The sequence below is a fragment of the Phialemonium atrogriseum genome, assembly GCF_030411735.1.
Source record: "Phialemonium atrogriseum strain 8032-3 unplaced genomic scaffold QBC33scaffold_30, whole genome shotgun sequence".
Classification (NCBI taxonomy): domain Eukaryota; kingdom Fungi; phylum Ascomycota; class Sordariomycetes; order Cephalothecales; family Cephalothecaceae; genus Phialemonium; species Phialemonium atrogriseum.
In genome coordinates this window covers 322,304-344,807 of record NW_026848167.1, presented here as the reverse complement: position 1 = coordinate 344,807, position 22,504 = coordinate 322,304, and the positions used below count along the sequence as shown (strand labels likewise).

General features: G+C 56.7%; 8 protein-coding genes across 8 annotated transcripts; 5 read left to right on the top strand and 3 right to left on the bottom strand.

Moving 5' to 3' along the window:
* Positions 1-715: 715 nt before the first annotated feature.
* Positions 716-3,612, top strand: QBC33DRAFT_459226 (choline kinase; the record flags this gene model as incomplete). The annotated part of the gene is made up of 4 exons (XM_060424916.1): positions 716-821; positions 1,169-2,631; positions 2,737-3,065; positions 3,138-3,612. The coding sequence occupies 4 exons, from the start codon at positions 716-718 to the stop codon at positions 3,610-3,612; spliced, it is 2,373 nt and encodes a 790-aa protein (XP_060279837.1).
* A 213-nt stretch (positions 3,613-3,825) lies between these two features.
* On the bottom strand, positions 3,826-5,949 carry QBC33DRAFT_598193 (uncharacterized protein). Its single transcript, XM_060431959.1, has 2 exons — positions 5,083-5,949; positions 3,826-5,027 (listed from the first exon to the last, which is right to left on the bottom strand). The coding sequence occupies exons 1-2, from the start codon at positions 5,796-5,798 to the stop codon at positions 4,112-4,114; spliced, it is 1,632 nt and encodes a 543-aa protein (XP_060279836.1). The 5' UTR covers positions 5,799-5,949; the 3' UTR covers positions 3,826-4,111.
* On the bottom strand, positions 5,912-7,374 carry QBC33DRAFT_499230 (thioredoxin-like protein). Its single transcript, XM_060425637.1, has 2 exons — positions 7,140-7,374; positions 5,912-7,091 (listed from the first exon to the last, which is right to left on the bottom strand). Exons 1-2 carry the CDS (start codon positions 7,202-7,204, stop codon positions 6,386-6,388), a joined length of 771 nt encoding a protein of 256 aa, XP_060279835.1. The 5' UTR covers positions 7,205-7,374; the 3' UTR covers positions 5,912-6,385.
* A 372-nt stretch (positions 7,375-7,746) lies between these two features.
* QBC33DRAFT_562739 (ribosomal protein S27-domain-containing protein) lies at positions 7,747-8,305 on the top strand (the record flags this gene model as incomplete). Its single annotated transcript, XM_060430230.1, has 3 exons — positions 7,747-7,749; positions 7,989-8,051; positions 8,123-8,305. The coding sequence occupies 3 exons, from the start codon at positions 7,747-7,749 to the stop codon at positions 8,303-8,305; spliced, it is 249 nt and encodes an 82-aa protein (XP_060279834.1).
* A 917-nt stretch (positions 8,306-9,222) lies between these two features.
* QBC33DRAFT_243203 (putative ribonucleotide reductase) lies at positions 9,223-10,787 on the top strand. The gene has a single exon (XM_060422929.1). It carries the CDS (start codon positions 9,560-9,562, stop codon positions 10,478-10,480), a length of 921 nt encoding a protein of 306 aa, XP_060279833.1. The 5' UTR covers positions 9,223-9,559; the 3' UTR covers positions 10,481-10,787.
* Positions 10,788-10,791: 4 nt separating this feature from the next.
* On the bottom strand, positions 10,792-12,653 carry QBC33DRAFT_549579 (uncharacterized protein). Its single transcript, XM_060428975.1, has 2 exons — positions 12,346-12,653; positions 10,792-12,234 (listed from the first exon to the last, which is right to left on the bottom strand). The coding sequence occupies exons 1-2, from the start codon at positions 12,594-12,596 to the stop codon at positions 10,986-10,988; spliced, it is 1,500 nt and encodes a 499-aa protein (XP_060279832.1). The 5' UTR covers positions 12,597-12,653; the 3' UTR covers positions 10,792-10,985.
* Positions 12,654-12,757: 104 nt separating this feature from the next.
* QBC33DRAFT_549577 (uncharacterized protein) lies at positions 12,758-16,241 on the top strand. The gene is made up of 2 exons (XM_060428974.1): positions 12,758-15,776; positions 15,853-16,241. Exons 1-2 carry the CDS (start codon positions 12,912-12,914, stop codon positions 15,895-15,897), a joined length of 2,910 nt encoding a protein of 969 aa, XP_060279831.1. The 5' UTR covers positions 12,758-12,911; the 3' UTR covers positions 15,898-16,241.
* A 3,786-nt stretch (positions 16,242-20,027) lies between these two features.
* QBC33DRAFT_580997 (uncharacterized protein) lies at positions 20,028-22,072 on the top strand (the record flags this gene model as incomplete). Its single annotated transcript, XM_060431237.1, has 2 exons — positions 20,028-21,271; positions 21,331-22,072. 2 exons carry the CDS (start codon positions 20,028-20,030, stop codon positions 22,070-22,072), a joined length of 1,986 nt encoding a protein of 661 aa, XP_060279830.1.
* Between the last annotated feature and the right edge of the window lie 432 nt (positions 22,073-22,504).

The following is a 22,504-nucleotide window of genomic DNA, read 5'->3' as shown; positions in this document are numbered from 1 at the left end:
AAACTACGGGCAAGTGCCGGTACCGAGATGTAGGGTTTTGCATGAAACCCCTGCCCAGCCACTGCACTCAGCTATTCCTGGATCCAATCCAAAAGAGCGGACCGGTTCAATTCTCACCCCGTGGCGTATCGATAGGTGTCCAGACACCCTTCTGATATCAGTGCTTTCCTTGATTATCTGTGTGTTTGTGTGGCCTTTTCCAAGGGCATCTCCTCTCTCGGTGGCGTGAACTGGGTTTCCAAGCCAGTTACGTCATTCTGTTTGCCTGGCAAGAGAACTGCAGTGCTCCAAGCATTTCCAGTCATGTGGCGGGGCAGCGCCCTCTGTGCCCACTTTCTTCAAGCCCCGGAAATCGCTATTATGGCTCTGGCGGAAATGGGAAGTGGAATGATACCATTTCCTAGCTACCAACCTACCTAACCTAAACCCTTTTTGTTCTTCGCAGATAAGGAGCTGAACGGGTGGAAACGCACTTCTTTATCCTTCGCAACGAAACCGATAAAGGGACCCTTAAAATTTCCCAAGCGCCTCACCGCATGCAGCTTTGGAAACCCCCCTCCCCCCTTCTCAAGAGAGACCGTGATTTGCATCCATGGGACGGGAAAGGCAGTTTTTCTACAGAAAATACACAACTACCAACTCATCCCTCATTTCTGCCTCGCTCTGATTCCTTGTGCTTTGGCCAGCTCGTGTCTCGGTCAAACTCGTCGAATCAATGTCGACCCCGACGTCGTCGAGCTCGGGACAGCCAAGGAAGTCAGCTCTGAAAGGCGAGGATGATGGAGATAAGACGATCCCACCAGCCGCACCCATAACCAAAGGTTTGTCGCTTCCATTTTCCGGGGGCACAGTCTTCTCATGACCCTTCCAGGGGCAGGAAACCAGCCCTTTTCGCCGTTGTGGCTCAATAGCATCAGTCACAAGTGTCGTATCGTCTTGCTTCCGCCTTCCGTCTGTGTAGTTTCATGGATAGGCCGGCAATGCCTGCCGGGCTGGGAGCGTCGAGAATGGGACGGATTCCCCTGAACCCAGTAGTTCGGGAGATTGCCCGTCTCGGAGAGGACAAAGACGCGATCCCCGACGGTATCTGATCTGATACATGTCTCACTCTGGGCTGAGGCACGAGTTCCCGGTTACGTTGCGGTTCACTCGCTGATACGGACCATAGCTGTACAAATTGCGGAACCACCACCGACGCCCCTGGATGAGGCCCAATTCAAGAAGCAATTCCCGGCTGGCATTGGGAGGAGGCTGAGTGGGCGGCCGCCAGTGGCGGGTGGCTCGCCGAAGTTGTCTTCCATCAGCCACAGTAGCCTTGAGAATCTCAGCAATATCGTCAGCGGTGCCTCTTCTGTCTCGGCCGCCGACGATGCTGGCTCGGCTCAGCCCGAGCACCGGCACCGGATCAACCGTGCCAGTGAGAGATTCCTCGCCCAAGTAGCAGAGTGGCTCGAGCATGAGAAAACCAAGAAGCAGAATAGGAAAACTAAGAAGGCTTCCCCTCGCCGCAAGTCCCCGCAGTCCGGTACCACTACCGGTACCACTACCGCTACCGCTACCGAGAGCGACAGAGCGGCCAAGTTTAGACATAACCGGGCCGGGTCCATAGATTCGGAATCCAGCGATGTCTCTTTTGATAGGCTCCAGCGGATCCTGGACGACAGCATGGCCTCATTCGGCCTCAACTCGGTTCCTCGCTTCAGCCCCAGGTTGGGACGGAGGCATACCAAGAGATCCAGCAAGTCGCTGAACATGCTGAGAACTGCGTCCTCCGACACGGAGTTCTTCGACGGCGATGCGCTGGTGCCGAGCTGCGACGCCATCCTAGACAACTCAAAGGCCATGAGCTATGCCGGGGGGAAGTCGGAGGCAGACGACGGCGCGTCGTCACCCAGCAAGAGGGACGACAATGAAAAGCCGGCCTGGATCGGCTTCAAGAACGAGATCATCCGCCTCGCGCACACCCTCAAGCTCAAGGGCTGGAGACGCGTGCCACTAGACAGCGGCGAGCGCATATCTGTCCAGCGACTGAGCGGGGCCTTGACGAACGCGGTCTACGTGGTTTGTCCTCCTGATAACCTGCCTCCCAGTCCCGAAGGGAAGAAGCCGCCGACCAAGGTGCTCCTGAGATTGTATGGCCCGAATGTGGATATCGACCGGGAGAACGAACTGAGCGTTCTCCGGCGCCTCGCCAGAAAGAAGATCGGGCCTCGCCTGCTGGGGACGTTCGTCAACGGCCGGTTCGAGCAGTTCTTCAATTCCACGACGTTGACGCCCTTGACGATGAAAGACCCAGAGACCTCGAAGCAGATCGCAAAGCGTATGCGAGAGCTGCACGACGGTATTGAACTGCTGGACGAGGAGAGAGCCGCGGGCCCAGGGGTCTGGAAAAATTGGGATCGCTGGCTTGAGCAGGTGGAAAGGACGGTGAAGGTGCTCGACAAACAGGTCATTGAATGCACACCAGACTCCATTCGAGGACCCGCAGATGCGTGGAAGAGACGCGGATTCATCTGTGGTACCGAGTGGCATGTCTTCAAGGCCATGGTGGACAAGTATCGCAAATATCTGGAGGAGTTATATGGTGGTCCGAATAACATCCGCGAGAGGCTGGTGTTTTCCCACAACGATGTATGTTCTCACCCCCTTTCACTCTCCCTCTGCTTTGCACCCTCGCCTCCCCTACCCGCTTAGGGAGTCTCTCGGAGAAGGCAATGCTAAAAACTAGCACCATAGACCCAGTATGGCAACATCCTTCGAGTGCGCCCCGAGAACGAGAAGTCGCCGCTCCTGCAGCCGGCCAACGAGCACAAGCAGCTGATCGTGATCGACTTCGAGTACGCGGGCGCCAACATGCCGGGCCTCGAGTTCGCGAACCACTTCTCCGAGTGGACGTACAACTACCACGACCCGGCGACGCCCTACGCCTGCGACCCCGCCGCCTACCCGGGCCCGGAGCAGCAGTACCGCTTCGTCAAGGCCTACGTCGACCACCGCCCCCAGCACACCCACGCCGGCGCCGCCGCCACCCCGGGCACCTGGACCCCTGCCCTGTCCGCCTCGCCGTCGTACGCCTCGTCGCCCGCCGGCGCCGGCCACGCCACCACGCCGGCGCTGCACCGCGCGGGGTCGACCAGCTCCATCGTCGAGTTCATGCTCGACGCCCGCGCCCAGGCCGTCGGCGCCGGCGGAAGCGCCGGCGGCGGTGGGGGCTGGTGGACCGAGGAGGAGGCCCGCCGCGAGGAGGCGTCGGACCGCCGCGTCGCCGAGCTCATGGAGGAGGCGCGCCTGTGGCGGCCCGCCAACAGCGCAATGTGGGTTGCCTGGGGCGTCGTCCAGGCGAGGGTCCCCGGGATGGACGCCGACGACGCCGCCACCGCCGACACCGCCGCGGATTCTTCTTCTCCTCCTCCTCCTACCGGCGTTGCACCGGAGGACGGCGAGCACGCCGACGCCGGGGGAGAAGAAGTAGATGGCCATGGGTTCGATTACCTCGCCTACGCGCAAGAGCGGGCCTTCTTCTTCTGGGGCGACTGCGTGCTCGCGGGGCTGGCTAAGGCGGAGGAGTTGCCGCAGGCGCTGCGGGAGCGGATCAAGCTGGTTAATTATTGAGGTTCGGGTGCTGCTGCGTCGGCAAGAGTGGATTGGGATAATAAGGAGGTGACACGGTCGGGGGATACGAAGTAAACCGGTCTGGATCCTGGGAACATCGGCTTGTCTTGGGGACGGTGAATCGGATAAACGGAATGGCGATCACTAGGGAATAGACGTAGGGAAGAGGCGGGTAGGCAGAACTCTACTATATAATCAAATTGATGATATATACTCTCTATGTTTTCTGCGAGCTTGCTCAACGTCTCCCATATGTACGTCGCATGGAAGGCGGATACCGCTTGGTATGAGGCAAGCCGCTCTCAGAATATGGATGGCCGACCCTGTGACGGGAGTTAAGTGGACAAGGATGAACGTAACAAATATTATATATATCGACACTTCATCTAGTTAGAAAAAGCCCATCGGCATTGCCAGCCAAACGACCTAGCCGCGTCTATGTACTTCTACAGCCCACCCCCCGGCAACTCCCATCCCCCCCGATAGCGAGCTCACAAACCTACGACCCAGCCTCACCACCGGCCCTCGGCACAACCGCAGGAACACACCTCCAAGAGCACCCAGCCCAGAGGAACGGCGCGCCCACAATCTTGACCTGGACGAGCGGGCCCCCGCCCGACGCGTCGCCCGACGTGTCGAACTCGAGCCACCTAGCCCGGGGGCGGACGAACCCGCGCCCGCACGACCGACACCGCCGGCCCCCCTGGTAGCGGTCCGCGGCCGCGGCGTCGAGGAGGGCGCGCAGGCGGTCCGGGCCGGCGGGGCCGAGGTGCGCGGCGAGGGAGGCGTCGTTCTTGGAGGCGCGCGAGGCGGAGCGGAGGGCGAGCTCGAGGAGCGAGGGGACGCGCGTCGGGACCTGGTGGCGCCTCGGCGGCGTGAGCTGCCAGTCGGGCTCGAGGTCGACTTCTTTGCGGTCGTCTAGGCGGAAGTCGGAATAGACGGCGCCCGAGGCGTCGGTGTACTGGACGGGGGTTCGGTACAACCTCGACGGTCCGTAGTCATCCGGGTTGCCTTCTTCTGGGTTGTCGGTCTGGGGGGTGGTTCTCTTGCGCACGTAGAATGGGTTGCCGAAGAGGTGGAGCTCGCGGAGGGAGCCGCCTTCCTTGATCAGCTCGAGGAGTTCGCCTGGGAGATATCGAAGTCGGTTGAAGGAGACGTTGAGGGTCCGGAGGCTCTTGCACTGCGAGATGCTTGGCGGGAGCTCCACGAGCTTATTGCCTCGGAGGCTCAGAGTGGTCAAGTGTTCGAGCTCGAAGATGGCCGTGGGAACTCGGATGAGGCGGTTGTTCGACATTATCAGATTGATAGACGTTTCTGGCTGCTCAAACTCGACATCTTCTATCACCGTGGGAATGCGAACCAAGCCGGACAGGAGTGAGACTGTCGCATTGGAGACGGAATTCATCCCTATATTCCTGTTGATTCCGTTAGCTTCGGCGGTGTCGCTGTCGAGTGGAGGGGATCACAAACGATAAATCCACGGTCTCTTCTCCTTGCTCTATTAGTGCCTGGAAATAATTCTGAATTGCCGCCTCGTCGGCCCCGTATTTAGGCATCGCCCTCTCGATTGCCAGGCGCCGATAGCATGCATCGGAATGAGGGTTCAGTCGGTATGGACCGGGGTTTCGCAGGAGTGCCTCTAGGTCCTCCTCCGAGTCGCCCGCATGAGAATCGTCCGACTCGTCGATATTTGGCTGTTCTGGGCCGTCTGATTCGTCTGGGCCGTCTGGGCCGTCGCCGATGATTTCCTCATCCGGCTCCCCATCCGAGGAGTCAATTGATCCAACGTGGCCCATGTAGACGCCGCTGTCAAACTGGCGCCTGAGAGTCCGCTTGCGCTTCGGAACGACCAGCGAAGGCGAAGTCTGCATGTCTTCGCCAATGGCGGAATCAGAGGAGGCGGGCACCTGCTGGAACCACGAGCCTACGTATCGCTTCTTGCGCCTGCCCACGTTCTCTAGCGCCGGGTCGTCGTCGCTCGAGAAGACAGCTGGGTCGCTGGAGGTCGAGAGAAATAGCGACGCGTCCTCGGTGTGCAGTCGTTTGCGCGGGTTGGTGGCAGACTTGGTTCCGCGGTACACATCAGGAAATCGAGGTATACCAGGTATGCCGGGTAACGTGGGCTCCTTGTCTATATCTTGCTGGTCTGGAGTGGCCTCCGGAAATCGAGGCGACTCGCCATCCATTGGAACGAGTTGCGAGAAGCGTAAACAGTGAATGCGAGAATGATTATGTTGCCATTAATTAGTCTGGGGCACTGAGCAGAGATCCTCGCTGGCGAGCTTTATCTACAACTGTGGGTAGGAAACTGGGCCACACGCGACATCGCGAAGCGCGTCTGTGTAAGTAAACAGTACCTCTCCAGCCCCCGCTAACCCGCATTTACCCTAGCTAGAATTCAAGTTGCTGACGTCACCCAGGTACTGTATACATGAATCTTCTGTATGTAATCTGCATGGAGGTACAGTACAATAATAGTAGACCTGAATATGTCGGGCCACCTACATATCCAAGCTGGGAAGTGCCAGGTTGACCAGAGTCGGAACTATCACCCCAATCAGACATGGCATCGATGCTCGACACTTGTTTCTTGTCATCGAATGCGACCAGGGTTGCGGGTAGCGGGCCTTCCACCCTCACAGCAGGAGCAATCCCTTGAACCGGCATCCCGGTGTGCCCGGATTCTGCCATGTATATGATCTACGCCAGAATGCCCCTATGACGCTGCTTGCCGAGTTGCGCGGAAGCTCCAGCAAAATTGGTCTGGGGCTGATTAGTCCCACCCGTCGTCGTCGTCCTCCAACCGATCTATGCTGCTCTTGATTCCCTTTGCCATGTGCTTTTCCTCTTCAGCATCCTCTGCTTGCCTTCGCCGCTTGATGACCCTCAGATCGTTTGGCCCAACCGCTCCTACCTCGACGAGGATTTTATCCAGGTCGAGCATGGTCATCTTAACGCCGCCAACGGTCATGAGCGTTACCACCTGTTTCACGATATCGCCTTTGTTGTACACTAATATGGTTGGACAATTCTTTTCCGGGTAGCCTTCGATTGCCTGAGACGCACGCATCTCGCAGAACTTGACGTCCCCATACTCCGTGGCTGCCTGGGCCCACAGTTGTGACAATGTTCTCGATTCAACGTTTGAGCCCGTCGACGAAGTGAGGTTGACGAGTACCGGTTCGCTCTGAGAGGCCTCTGTAACGTGGCGTGAATATTCGGGTTTCGAAATGGGATATACGCTCCCGTGTTTCGACTTCTTCTGCAGCGAGCTCAGCTCTTGTAGCCGGCGCTGCCGGTATTGTTCCAGAAATGCCTCATCTTCCTCGTCCTCCAACTCATCGAGCTCGTCGAGGTCTTTCCCCTCGAGCCTGTTCTCGTGTGCTAGCCGGCGACCTTCCAGAATAGCCTCCTCGATCATGGGGGTCGGGCTGGGAGGCTTCTCTGGGATGACGCCATGCTTTCGTAGAATATCGTTCCTGAAATCTTCTTAGTCTAGTATCGACGGCAAGTTGAGTTTGACTTACCATTCAGTATCAGCATTTGGGTCGTCGATAGGGACTGCTATCCGCTGGTCTGCTGGCGCAGCCATTGTGACGTGTTCAGTGGAGTTTTGGGGAACGGGTGCAGATTGAGGTCAGGCTATCAGAAAGAAGAAGCTGATCGACGATGCGGGAATTCACAAAGACGCAATCGGAGGATAGCCTATGTTGTCCCCAGCGAGTTGCAAGCTGTTGTCTAGGTTTCTTGTTTGAATGCTGCCTGCCTCTGACCCCGCTACGAAGCTACTGGTGCCCCACCATGTCGCAAGCTCATGTTCTTCCATAGGGTCCGTGCATCGAACAACCATGAGAGCCCCAGGACGCCAGTGGCAAGCTGTGATTGGCCACAGGAGGTTCCCTCCCAAAGTGATCGAGCCCTAATCCACTAGGCCATTTTTGATCTAGCGAGTGGTCATTTCCCCCCGCTCTCACAGAAATTTGCATCGAACTTCCTCTCTCGATTTGATCGGTTTTCTGCACAACCGAGCCATCAACGCGAGCAACAAATCTGCCATCAACCTCCTCAGATTTCATCAGACAACCCAAACCTCGCATTCGAGACTCCAAGATCACCCTCGAATAAACATTCAAGATGGTAAGACATCCTTTGATTTCGATGTTTTCGTGATTGTTTGTCCCAGAACGACGCACACGACCGACACCGCCACCGACAACACCGAGCTCAAATTTCCTCGATATTTTGAAGATGGGTCGGAGCAGGGGAGGGGTTGGCACTGGGCTATCCTCAATTGGCGTCGACCGAATCGGCATGGATGCTGGGAAGATTTTATTGATCTTTTACGATGGAATACTGACGGTTTAATCCTCAAACAGGTTCTCGCCGTCGACCTTCTCAACCCGAGCCCGGCTTCGGAGGCCCGCAAGCACAAGCTCAAGGTATGTAACCTGGTCTTCTGAGGCCGTAATCTCGCCATATATGTATTCCCTCGGAGGCTGACACACTACAGACCCTTGTGCCCGGTCCCCGGTCCTTCTTCATGGACGTCAAGTGCCCCGGTTGCTTCACTATCACCACCGTCTTCTCGCACGCCCAGACCGTTGTCATCTGCCAGGGTTGCACGACCGTTCTCTGCCAGCCGACTGGTGGAAAGGCCAGACTCACCGAGGGCTGCTCCTTCCGGAGAAAGTAGACGGTTACGTCGCTACTTTCTTTTCGTCGGCATCGCGGCTGGTAATGGGGAACATCTCGGATCTGCAGGGCTTCTTCGAGTCGGGCGTATAGAAGTATTCTCGATCAATATCATTGCGGATAGAAGATGGATTCGCCAAATATCACCTCACAAGAACAAGGGGCGTTTCGGGTCCGGATATCTTGCATCATCAACCTTTTCCTAGTACTTGATTTCGACATCCACCACGCCTTCTCTTGCTGTGTACAGGCAGGTCGTACTGCATGGGTGGTTCGCTGGCAATGGCGCTTCGCATGAGCGTCTAGATGGCTCTGTCCCCGCGTCCGGATGGCAGACTGCTGGATGCGATGACGTGGATCGCTCAGAATCACCAATACCCAAGTGCAGTGCTTGGGGTCAGGGGGAGGACACTGCGCTTTTGCGATTGAAATTCAAGAGATTCCACGAACCATCACACTTCCTCCGTGCTCCTCATATGATGCTCATGTGATGCTCATGAACTTCTCATCTCTGTGGCTCCGAGTTGGGATGGAGCTTCCCGATGGTATTCCGAGTCCAGAGCATTGTGCATCACCATTCCGACCAACTTGATGGCCTTTCCTGCTCACAGCCACATTTCCGTCGCTCCTCACAATCCCTACGCTACGAAGTAGGCAGGCCATTTACCTTGACAGCCGAATTGACTTGATGTGATCAATGCCAACTTGTCCCTATTTCCACAATGTTTGATATGCCTCATTTATGGGTATTAAGATAAATGCTTCGGGGCCTGCCTGGTAGCTAATTGATTAATTAGTTACCTTGGTCACTATCGAAAACGATGAGCGCAGATCGTCTTGAAGCCACAAAAAGTAATGCTATGTATGCATCTAGAAGGCAAGCTTCAGCTTCCATTGGCAAAGTAAGGAAATAATTCATATAGGCTAGGCCAATCCCATGAGCCGTATTAGGCGGTCACATGTATCCATTTCACTTAAACGCGAAAAAACACGTCGCGCCTTGCATGCGGAACCCCACATTGTCCGCCTCAATTCAACTACCGTTGCGGATTATCTCTCGTGGCCCAGGAATTGGCGTCCCAGCCCCCTTCCTTTGTTCAAACATCCAACGTCAATCCCCTCAACGTTCTGTCCACCGTCCTTTCCCTGACATCACTCATTTCTCGGGGGGTTAAACATCTGCATTGGAACAGCACTGCCCGTACATTTCGTTTCGCAGAACCCCTAAAGCCCGGATAAGCTTTTCAGGACAAACATGTCAGCCCCCCGAACCAAGCGCCAATTCGCCGGCGCAGCAAGTGATCCGGCGCAGCGACAGATCACATCCTACTTCTACAAGGGCCCCGATGGCGCCAGAACGAGCCCCGACCCCGCGGCTGCGGCTGCGGTCATCTCGCCGGAGCTCCCAGCCCATGTGCAATCCAACCTCCTGAACGTCGGCATGCGGGTCCGCAAATCCGTGCCCGAGGGCTACAAGACGGGCAGCTCGTACAGCGCCTTCGCGCTCTGGGCCGACGCCGACGCCGACGCCGGCTCGTCCCCACCAAGCACGGCCCCGACCCCGACCCCGACCCCCGCGGCGGGCTCGGCCTTGTCATCCCGCCGCGAGCTCCTTCCCTTCTGCGGCATCCACAAGGTGGGCGGCCTCGCGGCGCAGCCCGCCTGGTCTCTGTCGCCGTCCGCCACCGCGACAGAAGACCACCTGATCCTCCTCCCCGTCCCCGCCCTCGACGACGTCCCCTCCCTCACAAGCAGCCAGGAGTCTGCCGCCAGCACCGACGACGACCACCACCCCGTCATCCCCACCATATCCGTGACTGCGGCGGCGGCGCGCGGCCCCGCGACCGGCAGCAACAGCAACAACCGCAAGCGCGCCTTCGTCGGAGACGAAGGCGAGGGGGAGGTGCCGGCGCCGTTCTCGCGGCCGCATGGCCTGGGCGTGTGGCGCGACCGCGCCGAGTGGCTGGACGGCGAGGTCAGCCCGCGCAGCCTGGCGCCGGCCGGGTGGGAGAACGCGAGGGTCATGGCGGTGGCGAGGCGGCGGTCGTCGGGGAAGGGAGTCGCCCGGGCGGCGCTGCCGCTGGAGGACCTGGGGCAGGAGAATATGGCGGTGGATGATTTCGGAGAGGCCGAGTTCCTGGATTATCGGTATGGGCGGGAGATGGAGGTTGAGTGAACGGGAAGGGGAAGTGTATGTGTTTTGCTGATGGTATGGAAGAATCTGGGGTGATTCATTGGGACGGCGGCTTGTGGCTCATGGGAGGCCCCGTGTCTAGGGTTGGACTTTTTGTGCTTTTCCGATTTTGCTGCATTTTTCGCAAGGTGTTTGGAGTCGGGTCTGGCCGCGGCTGACAGATGGAACCCATGGGTCGGGATACTGTAAGAGATATAAACAGATACGGCAGGCTTTTCGGAAGCTAGGTAGCTACGGAGTTCACTGATAAGGAGGTAGAAAGCATCCTACGATTGCTAGTTAGAATGGCACCGTGATTTCAACATCGGAGATTTTGCTCGAGGGCGTATAGCCGCGACTCCATGGTATACAGGGTGTTTCAGTCATTCTATCTAAACGCTAGAACAGACTACTGGGTGGTTTCCAACCACGAACGATAACTCGACATACCACGATATTATGGGTGAAATCGACATTCCTATTACCTCTGCCTTTTTTCCTTCCTATCCTACAAACTTGCAAAGGGATCCCGAAACTCAAGCAGGTCCCTCTGACCGTAGAACTCGCCCGCAACGGTCAAGATCATGTTTAGCGTAGCGCGCATGTTGATTCGAGACCTCCGTTCGGAATAGGCTTGCGCATCTTCCTCGTCTTCTTCCTCCCACTCCCCTTCCTCCTGATCATCTTCCCCTTCCCCTTCTCCTTCTACGACGGGGGTAGGCTCGCTTTCGTGATTCGTCTCTGAGGCAGTCTCATCAAGCCGGGCGAGAAGCCGCGCTTTCGCGGCTTCGATGTCGGCCTGGCTGTCGGACACTTCCCCTTCCTCGATGTCCATGTCCATCTCCCCGTCGTCGTCTTCCGCATCTGGGTTCCTGGCTTCCGGTTTTGCTGCGCCGTGAGAGTCGTCGACGGATTCCGGTAGCTGTGGTGGTAGGCTTGCCTGGCGCCCGCTGGGGGCCTCGCCTTCTTCCTCCTCGGAGACTAGATCGTCGAGAGAGTCCCCTTCGTCCCTCTCCCCTTCGTCATTTCCCTCTTCGTCTAGGTCATCCTCTACCTCCTCCCTCAGCGCCACCATCTGCGCGATGCTAATCAGCATGAGCACGGCGCGCTTGCCGAGCTCGCGCACCCAGCCGATCTCCATGTAGTCCATCTCGCCGCGGTCGGGCAGCCGGGCCAGCAGCGACCAGATCCAGCGGCTGGTGCGCTCGCGGAGCTCGTGGCCCCGCCGGAGGAACTTGCCCCCGAGGATGATGCGCAGCAGCTTGAGCGCGCTCTCCTTGTCCATTGCCGCGACCTGCGCGGGCAGCGGGTCCGTGTACCGCAGCCGGCTCGTCCACATGCGGAACGTGGGGCTGTTGGGGCCGAACGTGCCGACATCGGTCTCGTGGTTCGGGGGCAGGGAATCGACCACCGACGGCGGCGGATCCCGGCGGAGCTGATCGCGGAGCGCGGTGAATTGGGAGACTAGGGACTTGTAGTAGGCTTCGCGGAGGAGACGGTTCCTCCCGGCAAGGTTCGACTCGGCATCCTGGTCGCCGTCGTCGTAGTTGTAGCCCTCTTCGTCAGAAATATCCGTGTCCGGCGCGGCGGTATACGCGCCGTCTTGGTAGTAGCCTCGTGAGTCACCGACGCCGCTGTTGTACAGGTTGCGATCAATCGATTCGCTTTCGTCGAGGGACGTGGAGGCAAGCTCAGGCGGCAGCTGGGGGCCTGCCTTGGGTGCGACGAGAAGGTGCGGAATCCCACTGGCTTCGAGTCTATGATACTTACCATATTAGCTGTTCAGCTCTGCACAGGACGAGGGAGAAGGTTTAGCAAACGCGCTTGAAGAAAGAGGCAACGCGGGAAGAGTAGATGGGGGAGCTTACCGGACAGTTCTCAGATACGCCAAGGCATCCCCATCGTCCTCGTATTCTAGGTCGTCATCGGAAAGCGCAGTGCTACCGTCCAGCCCAGGAAACATGAATCGCTGCCCATATGTCGGGTCGGTTGTTGGCTGGTGCGCATTTTGCTTCCCCTTACTAGGTGCTTGATTCCGTTGCCGTTTGTTGGAAGGATATGGTGCCGGCTCATCGTTGTCAAAGTAGTTAAGGGCATCGTGATCGCGTTTCAATCCCATTCTTGCTGTCGAGCTGCATGAGCTGAGATCCGCCGTGGTACAAAAAAGTTGGGTTCCTGTGAAATCTACAATGGGCGTCGGGGACCTAGAGGTGGAGAAGTAACTACCTAATTGCTTACCTAAGTTAAAACCCGCCAGCTGTTAGGCCTAAACGTCATCTCCTGGAGACTTCTGGCACAAGCTCCAACAAATGACCCAAGGATTGCTTTGAGCTATCAACAATGGCAGATGCAGGTGCTTAGAATCAAAATCAACGAATACTGCCACCGCTGAAGCTACCCCGACAGCCGAAAGGCTGCAATCGCGCGATCCAAGATGTTACCACCGCAACTCGCCTCCCTCCTGCTCCTCGCGCTTCCCACAGCCGTCCACGCAATCTTTCAAGATGAAGTCGGCCATCTAGACTACCACCACGAGCTCCTCGGCGTTCCGCAGCGCGACACCACCTTCTTCCACCGGCCAAGGCGCGATGACAAAGCGAGCCTTCTCTACACCCTCAGCGACGTCGGTGTCCTGGGAGCCATCAATCCCAGCAATGGCGCCGTCATGTGGCGCCAGTTTCTCAACGACAATATAACCGACGGAGGGGGTTTTGTGCGGTCCAGCGACGGCGAGAACTGGATATGTAGCGCTCTCGGACACTCTGTCCATGCGTGGGACGCCATCAGCGGGAGGAACAGATTCTGGATGGACTTTGCGGGAGAGGTCAAGGACCTGGAAATCATGGAAATGACCGAGAAGGAAAGGAAGGACGTGCTTGCGCTATATGATGATGGCGGAGCCACTGTGTTGCGGCGCTTGAACGGGAAGGATGGGAACGTCGTTTGGGAGTTCAAGGAGACCAGCAAGAACGTTCCTCTGCAGGTCAGCACCAACCTCGAGAAGGTCTTCGTGGTGAGCCTCCATGGATCCCCGGGAGCTTACAACCTGAGGGTTTCGGTTCTCGACACGGCGACGGGTAGACGGGTCGACGATATCATCGTCGGTGCCAAGGGCGATGTCCACAGCGAGGCAGGCGTCATGTTTGTTGGAGGTAATTCGGCCGCACCCATTGTTGCCTGGACTGACGAATCTCGGTCGAAGCTACGGATCAACGTGCTGGGGACGAAGACTAGGCAAGAGTTCCCCCTTGAGGATGACACCGTCGGTGTGGAGTTCCACGCGCCACACCTTCCCCAATCCTTGCCTCATTTCCTGGTTCACAGCCAAACCAAAACCGGGAATCGAGCAAGTGTCTATCATATCGACCTGAAGAGCAACGCCATCACCAAGGCCTACGAGTTGCCTCATCTCCCTGGGCATGGCGCATTCTCCACCAGCTCAAGTGGCGCCAACGTCTTCTTCACGCGTATTACCGAGGATGAGGTTCTGCTCACAGCTTCAACGTCCCATGGCATCCTAGGTCGTTGGCCCCTCAGTTCTGGCGCTCGTGAGGGCAGTGCCGTCCACGGCACCTCGGAAGTCGTCAAGAAATCGGACGACACATACGCCATCCGATCTGCCGCAGTAACAGACGCCGATGAGTGGCTCATGGTCCGGAACGGCGAGCTCGCCTGGACACGTCCCGAAGGCATGGCTGGGGGGGTCGCTGCTGCATTTGCCGAGATTCCCGAAAGCGAAGACCTGGCAAAGACCCTAGAGCAGGAAGCTCACAGCAACCCTCTCTCGGCCTATATCCATCGGGTTGGCCGGCACGTCAACGATCTTCAACATCTCCCAGAATACCTCAGGGCTGTCCCCCAGCGACTCTTGAGCAGCATCCTCGGGACCGAGATCACCGCGAAGGCCGATAAACCCTTCCGGGATAATTTCGGCTTCCACAAGCTAGTCATCCTCGCAACGCGCCGGGGAAGGCTTTATGGCTTAGATACCGGAGCCAACGGGAGAGTTCTGTGGTCCATCAAACCCTTTGACATTCCTGCGGGAGAGAAATGGGATGTGAAAGGGATCCACGTCGAAGATCAAAAGGGCCAGGCAACGGTATGGGGCGCGAATGGCGAATACGTCGTGGTCAAGGCGGATACTGGAGATGTCATCGAGACGATGCCGCGGGGTTCCCGGCCAATTGTCCAGAGCACGGCTCTGGTAGACAGCCCATCTGGGCCGTGGCTCCTCCCTATCGGCCTGGGTGGGGAAGTTGGCGATATCCTGGCTTCTCAGACCCCGAAGGAGACTCTTGTTGTTCGAGGCGTCAACGGCGAGCTCAAGGGGTTGACCTTTGTCACAAAGGGATCCCAATCCTCCGAAGTGACCTCTTGGGTTTTCTCGCCGCCAAAGAGCCAGAAGATTATTAACATTGCCACGAGACCCTCGCACGACCCCATTGCTTCCATCGGGCGTGTCCTTGGCGACCGCCAGGTGAAGTACAAGTACCTCAACCCCAATACCGTGGTAGTTGCTGCGGCGGATGATTCCGCTTCGACCCTTACAGTCTATCTCTTGGATACCGTGTCCGGCGAAATCCTATCCTTGGCAACACACGAGGGAGTCGACACCGGAAAGCCTGCCGAGTGCGCGATAGCGGAAAACTGGTTCCTGTGTTCCTTCTTTGGGAAGTACGCCATCAAGGACAGCCCGGAACAGTCCCTGATGGGATACCAGCTTGTCATCTCCGACCTGTACGAGAGCGACGAGCCGAACGACCGCGGCCCGTTGGGCGACTCGGCCAACTTCTCGTCCACCGACCCCGTCGACGTCCCGACAGGGCCCGTGCTGCCATCCGTGGTCAGCCAGTCGTTTGTCCTCGCGGCGCCCATCTCGGCGCTGCAGGTCACCCAGACGAGACAGGGCATCAGCACCAGGCAGGTGCTGGCCTACCTCCCGGGAACCCACGGCATCATCGGCCTGCCCCGGTCCCTCATCGAGCCACGCCGACCGGTCGGGCGGGATCCCACGGCGGCCGAGGTGGAGGAGGGACTCTTCAAGTACGCGCCCGTCATCGAGATCGACCCCAAGATGGTCATCACGCATGAGTGGGATGTGCTTGGGGTGCAGAAGATCATCACGTCCCCCGCCATCGTGGAGAGCACGAGCCTCGTGTTCGCCTTTGGCGTGGACGTGTTCGGGACCAGGGTGGCCCCCAGCTTCCTGTTCGACATCCTCGGCAAGGGTTTCAACAAGGTGTCTCTGATAGCGACGGTGCTGGCTTTGACCATCGGCGTCGTGGCCCTCGGCCCCATAGTAAGTCCTTTTCTCCTTTCCCGAGCATTGCAAAACGATTCAAGATGTCCCCATTTGCTAACGGTCGTCCAAAAAGGTTCGGAAAAAACAGATCAACGGGCTATGGCAAGCTCCAATGTAAACTATAATAGAAGTTTGTGTGCACCAGGAAATGCAGTTTGGGTCAGGCGGAGGCATGCTAGTGTAATTCATACGAGGGTTTTCCAAGATGCAGCCATGTTGTCCTTCCTCCGTCTGGGATGCTGTCGTTGCGATGGCCAATAGACCGTCTCTGTTTACGTTGCTTGGAGGTTCAACGTTCCACCTCCATTATAGATAGGGTTCTGATTGCCACGTCTACGATGTTTCATCCATTTGTGATCTATCACTACTTCATCTTCATGGGCTCTCTCTGCTTCAACACCATTTTGAGTGGGCTGCTATGGGCATCATCACCCCAGACTGCCTCCCCGTCAATATGCGAGAAGAGGGAGCAGAGGTTGACAGTATCTTGGCGTACTAGACAGCAAGACCAAGCTCAGTCGAATTGGAACTTTAAAGATGGAATGGACAATGGACATCAGAAGGTGCGATGGGGACATATCAAATCGGACCATTCATAATTCAAGCTGCTGTTGGATTGAGTAGGTCCAAATTATATTGAAGGTGTATGTCTCCTCAAGTCTCTAGTAATGCTGGGGGATCTGTAGACCCCCTTGACCCCCTAAAATACAGCCAAAATGACCTCTCTTTTGATACCCAATCATGAAATGGGAGAACAAGTTACATGCGGACCTGAATTAGGCTGGTCACCTGACCTTGAATCTCAGGCACTTTACCCGCCCCGCCCGCTCCCACCCGCTTGATACCGAAGCATCCATGGATCCATCATCCGACGAAAAGGGGCAAAGCACGGATCCGTAGACTACAACCCTCGGATAAGGGGGACTCAATCAACACCGCGAGGCGAGTTCGAGATCAGCTGAGGCCTATATTATGTTACACAAGAACTTGATTCCAAGATTTCAGCTGGGCAGGGGAGCAGCTGACCATCGCCTCATCCCGTACTTGCGCAACGTGAAAGTGGCAAACATCGCTTGATTCGCCCCTGGTGGCCAAGAAAAACAAAGAAGAGAAAAGGAATATCGGCAATATTTTCATTCTGAACCTGTCAAGCTTTTGCCACGCCATCCTGCCTCTACGCGATCCCCCCCCCCTAATCGAACGACTTGGGACTTTGTGGTGTGATAAGGACCGCCTCAAGATTGCCTGATTGACTAGATTAATATCACGACTGCCGATCTCAAAGTAAGAGGCAGGCTCAGGGTGGCCCAAGCCGCCAGCCCCCTTTGTCCTTTAAATTGTCCTCTGGCCCAAAAGTTGAAGAGACATACGGGGCACGCGCTCTTGTCTTGGTGGTGGTTGCCTTGCCTGCCTCCACGATCCACTGGCTCTTGGGACTTGCTTGGGGTCTGCGTACGCGAGTAGTCTAGGCCATGGGCACCTTCACCGCCTACGCCCGTCCCACCCGCGAACCTCGGGCAATGCCTAGGAGAAAGGTAAGGCATGAAGTTGATCAGTTAGTCATGCACATGCATTGGGGTGTTGACTCACACGATCCTGCTTCCCAACTACTTGCCGCAGCCTGAATTGCGTCCGCCGGTTTATTGGATGGCTGCTATGAACGCCGGCTCACTCCGAGGCTTAGGTACAAAATTCGGAAGGGTCGAGAAAACCTGTAGGCCTGATCCTTGGGACGAGTTGCCCATTCGGGCAGCGATGCAATGTTAGCGGCCCAGAGATCGCGACTGGGATGGGTAAGGTAGTAGCATGCTAAATGAGCCCTCCGGATCGACACCCGATTCGACTCTCGACAAGCAAGGTGTCCCCTTACCCATGCTGTTGAAGAGGTTGGCAACGCCTGTCTGGTTGGTCAAAGCGTGCATTCGGTGAGAAACAACCCTATTCAGACCGCCCGCCTCGCTCTTCAGAGTCTGGGATAAACGCACCTTCGTTGGCTCTCGCGCCAGTAGCTCGTAGGCGGCACGGTCCAACTCCTGATATCTCCGAGACGACTCCACTGCCAACCAGGGCTGACTGGCTGGTGGCGTTGTAGGCGAGAACAGGGCACCACGAAGCCTTAACATCCTCTTTGAAGCCGACTTGGATGGGAACCAGAATGATGACCTCTCGTAATGGATGGACCTCTTGAATTTTCTCTCCAACGTGGAAACCGCCGGCCCCCTTCCATATGGCAACGAGTTCACCAATCGGCCCGGGCCCCGGTCAAGGGCCCGAGTGTTTTTGGTGTCCAGGGTCTCCCCCGAGTGCGTTGGGTACTGCCCCGTATCGATCACGTGCCACGTTTTCTGTCTTAGGGCTCGTAGGTATCCAGGGCAAGATATTGGGGTCCATTTCGCTCAATCTTGGGCTTGTGTCCTACTTGACAGCCTGCCATGTGGCTGGCTACGGGGGGGTCAGGGGGGTCAGGGGGGGGCGGGTGGAGCAGAATGTGCAGCCCTGGGCAGCGAAGGCGGCAGTTGTAGGCCAGTCACCTCAAACCAATGAAGCTCTAAACTAGCACATTGGAAGAGATCAGCTCCATATTGTTGGGCCTCCAGACGTCCTGCCCTGGCGCAACAATGGCTTCCAGAGCCAATGAATTGCTCAGTGTAGGCCTAGATTTCGTAATTACACGTCTCGAAGTGGCCAGGTTTTTCAGTCCAGCGGTTTGAAGACGAAGCCACTGCTTGGACGAGGCAGCGTGGCAGCTTGTCACACATCGCAGCTTGAGGGCATTGTGGACCAGCACCCAAAGTCAGATAGTGGACATTTCCGACCCAGGGTCCATCCTACAAGCCACGACGCCGACGCAAGCAATCGCGAAGTCGCCTTGTTCTGACCAGACCCCCCCAATAACGCCCAACTGTGTCATATATCCAAGCTGACTCGGTCCGTATTGGAAGGCCACTGATCGTCAGCGACGCATGGCTGCGGCTTATATGTCAGGGAAGCCGTCTGGTGGCGTGAACATCGGCCAGTACTCCGACAGGAAGTCACAAGGCAACAATCTGGCAACGTCGGACTAGGAAACCACAAACGACGGTGCGTTGGAATGTGTGCCCATAATCGCCAGTGATTTTGCCGCCGAGCCAAGCTGGGAGAGGATGTCTGCGAATTAGAAACGCGCCCTATGGTCGCCACGCTTATATCGGTTTCGATTTCGACTGTGGAGGAGAGAGCAGCGTCGCCAGCAGTCGTCTGCGAGGTAATAAGCTGCGTGGGCCAAGGGTCAGCGCCATCCCAAACCACTCAACAGCATCACTCTTGTTCGTATCATAGGTACCGTAAACATATCGGCGCAGCGCTGGGATCAACGGTGATTTTGTGACTTGATTGCGGCGCCGTAGCGGTTTAGGTATGGAATGGGGAGAGTAGCAGACAATGAAGAGAGGATGGTTGGAGCATGGGGAAATGCGGGCTGCCTTGCCTGTCGAGGCGGGGTCGCTGCCCAATGCGAACCACTGGGGTCTAGGTACCTACCTACCTAGCTTATTTGGGTAGGCACTAAGTATTCGGTACAAAGTTCCATGGCTTGCCCTCTCTCCCCAGGCGACCCATGCTGGTTCGCCTGCGGCTCTGCAAGGGCAGATAAGTACCGAGGTGGTGAAAACGATTCCTAGTCAGTGGACTGCAGAGTCTCAACCTTCACAAGTTTTGCAACTGCCAATGCACACGCTAGTTTTACACTCAATACGACCATTGCGTCTGCCTTTATGAAGAAGTCGGGTCTCTCGAACCCAAAATTATTGTATTGGCGCCTGGGCTACCAGGAACCCCCGCACGGCTTGCCCGCGCAACTTGTTGCATGCGATGGAACTCGAGAAGGGGTTTAACAGCTGGCGTAAAAAATCATCGCGACAAGGTCTTTGGCCCGAAAACCAGACACGGCGGGTTGTGTGCGGCCTCTGCACGACCCCGATCCGGAATGCCTCAGAAGCCGCATTCACCCAGCATGTCAAGTCGGAACATGCTGGCGTGCTTGATGAAAAGACGGAGGAGGAGGAAAAGACTGATCTGATCCGGTCACTCTGGGAAACTGCCCGAGCTGCTGCTGCTAAAGGGTATGCTCATTTTCCTGCCTTTTTTGAGTCCTTCCCTGCTCCCGAACGTGACAATTAATAAACCCACAGCGATGGCAGCAAGCCCAGAGATGGATCCGGCGGCTCACAAGTTGCTGTGCCTTCGCCATCCAATGAAAGCCCAGGAGACATGGGTAACGTCACACAACCAACCCCCCAGCCACCACCGGAAGCCCCGACAAGTCCAGCTTCTAGCCTGAAGCGGGAGGGGAGCAGGTCCCAGTCTCCCTCGAAGCGATCAAAGGCCCCACCCGCCGAGGAGACTGCCAATTTCGATCCCCGTCCCCGCCAGATTGGGACCTTGTGGACGCCACGTGATGAGCCACCACGACCGTCCCGGCCCGACAAATCTAATGTGGCTCCTCAGCAGAGGCTGCGTGTCTCATCCTCGTCGTCCCACGCCCGGGCTCCTCCGAGGCCTGGCCCGGCCGGACCAGGCAGTGCAGCCCAAAGGTCTCAGTCCAACTCGGTGGAGGATCAGACGTCAGTGCTAGTAAAACAGCCAGAAACGCGCCCGATATCCGGGGAGCAGCTAGTCGCTGAAGTCAAGGGTATATACGCCGGCCTTGTTATGGTGGAGAGCAAGTGTATCGAGGTGGATAACGCGCAGAATGCGCAGAATGACTCGGCGAGCAAGCTTAACAATGAGCAATGGCAGGCCCTCATTGCTCTACATCGCACGCTACTCCACGAGCACCACGACTTCTTCTTGGCGAGCCAGCACCCAAGCGCGAGCCCGGCTCTTCGACGGCTCGCTTCTAAGTATGCCATGCCTGCGCGCATGTGGCGGCATGGAATCCACTCATTCCTCGAGCTTTTGCGGCACCGGCTGCCCTCATCGCTGGAGCACATGCTGACATTCATATACCTAGCGTACTCGATGATGGCGCTGCTTTACGAAACAGTTCCAACATTTGAGGACACTTGGATTGAGTGCCTTGGTGATCTCGGCAGGTACAGGATGGCCATCGAGGATGACAATATCCACGACCGCGAAAACTGGACTCTGGTGAGCCGGCAGTGGTACTCGAAGGCGTCGGACAAGGCTCCCACAACCGGCAGGCTGTATCATCACCTGGCGATCCTGGCGAGACCAAACGCGCTTCAACAGCTCTACTACTACGTTAAGTCGCTATGTGTTGCGGTCCCATTCGAGTCAGCTCGCGAGTCGATCATGACCCTTCTCGACCCAGTCATGGCGATGAACCCCGATCAGAAGTCTCGCCTGCCGAAAAACGAGCTTGCCTTTGTCCGCTGTATTGGGATCATGTTCAGCAAGAAATTCACAGAGAAGCTTGATTCATCAGTCGCCGAATTCATCAGCTCATTGGATATTCACATTGCCCGCAAGACAGCCATGTTCCCAGAGTCAGGGTAAATAGCCCCTTCCCACCTCGTGCGACTCTTGGAAAAGTATGCTAACTTGGTATTAGTTATCACATGGGAATTACCATCTGCTGTAGCATCCTAGGCTTTGGCGATGCCAAAAATCCTGTTTATACCGCTGTTAAATACCCAGACACTGAAGAGTCTGTCGACCAACCAATGGTGGAGAGCGCGGCAGCTGAATCCCCTCTGCCCAAGCAGCTGGCCGATGCCTTGAGTCTGGCAAACAAGATGCATGATGTGGTCCTGCGACGCTTTGGAGACCCCAACATCCTCTCATTCCTCCATGTCATCCTTGTCTTCCTCGGCAGAATCACGAAACACCCCGAGGCCATGAAGCATGTGGGCGCAGAGTTTCCCTGGAAGCTACTGTCTCTGATGCTCAATACGTTATTGGCAGACTGCCAGTCCTATTCTCGCATCGAGAGCGAAAGTTTCCCGCAACAAAGGAAGGGAGAGCGCCCGTTGCCCGAAGACTGGGCCATGAGGGGTCTCCTTTGGACCGAGAGCTCGCTGCCGTCTTCGCTGTTCACAAGCGAGGAGGCGGACGATAGCGAGAGATACTTTGAGGCCCCGTCCATGATCGAGCAGCGCAAGGAGCGCGTCCTATTCTTCGCCTGCCGCATCGCCGCTCAGGGCGGCGACTTCCTGCTCTACGACTCGACATCGCATCGCTTCAGCGTGCCTGCGCAGTTCGAGTTTGAGATCCCAGGAATCACCTGCGACGCGGAGCCGACACCCGAAACTGAAACCGCCGCGACCGACCTTGAGATGGCCGACATTGCATGACAACGACACCGTGTGCCAGTGCTAATGTGGGGCTCTAGGCGCCAGGCCATAAAAGTTATTTCGTTCATCAACGTAGGTAGTTACCTAGCTTTATATGAAAAACCCCACGTTAAAAGACAACCTAACAGTGTCACCCTCTTTCACCTTTATTTAACTGAGCCGTCCATGGTCTTCCTGGTAACTAATGTGTGCCTATGATTCTATATATCTAAGGCATAGACCAGTCTTACTTTCCCCCTCTTCCATTTCGATCATCTATCTGAACCTGCGGTCCTTGCATGAAGGAATTATACGCGGGCCCTGAAATGTTTATGTTTAATATTGCGTCTCCATCTCTACTTTAGAAGCTTTGTATTTTTATTTCTATTTTCACTTTCAATTCAGAGAGGTCGTGGGCGTTACGCGTGTTCTTGGGTTTCCCCTCGCGTTTGA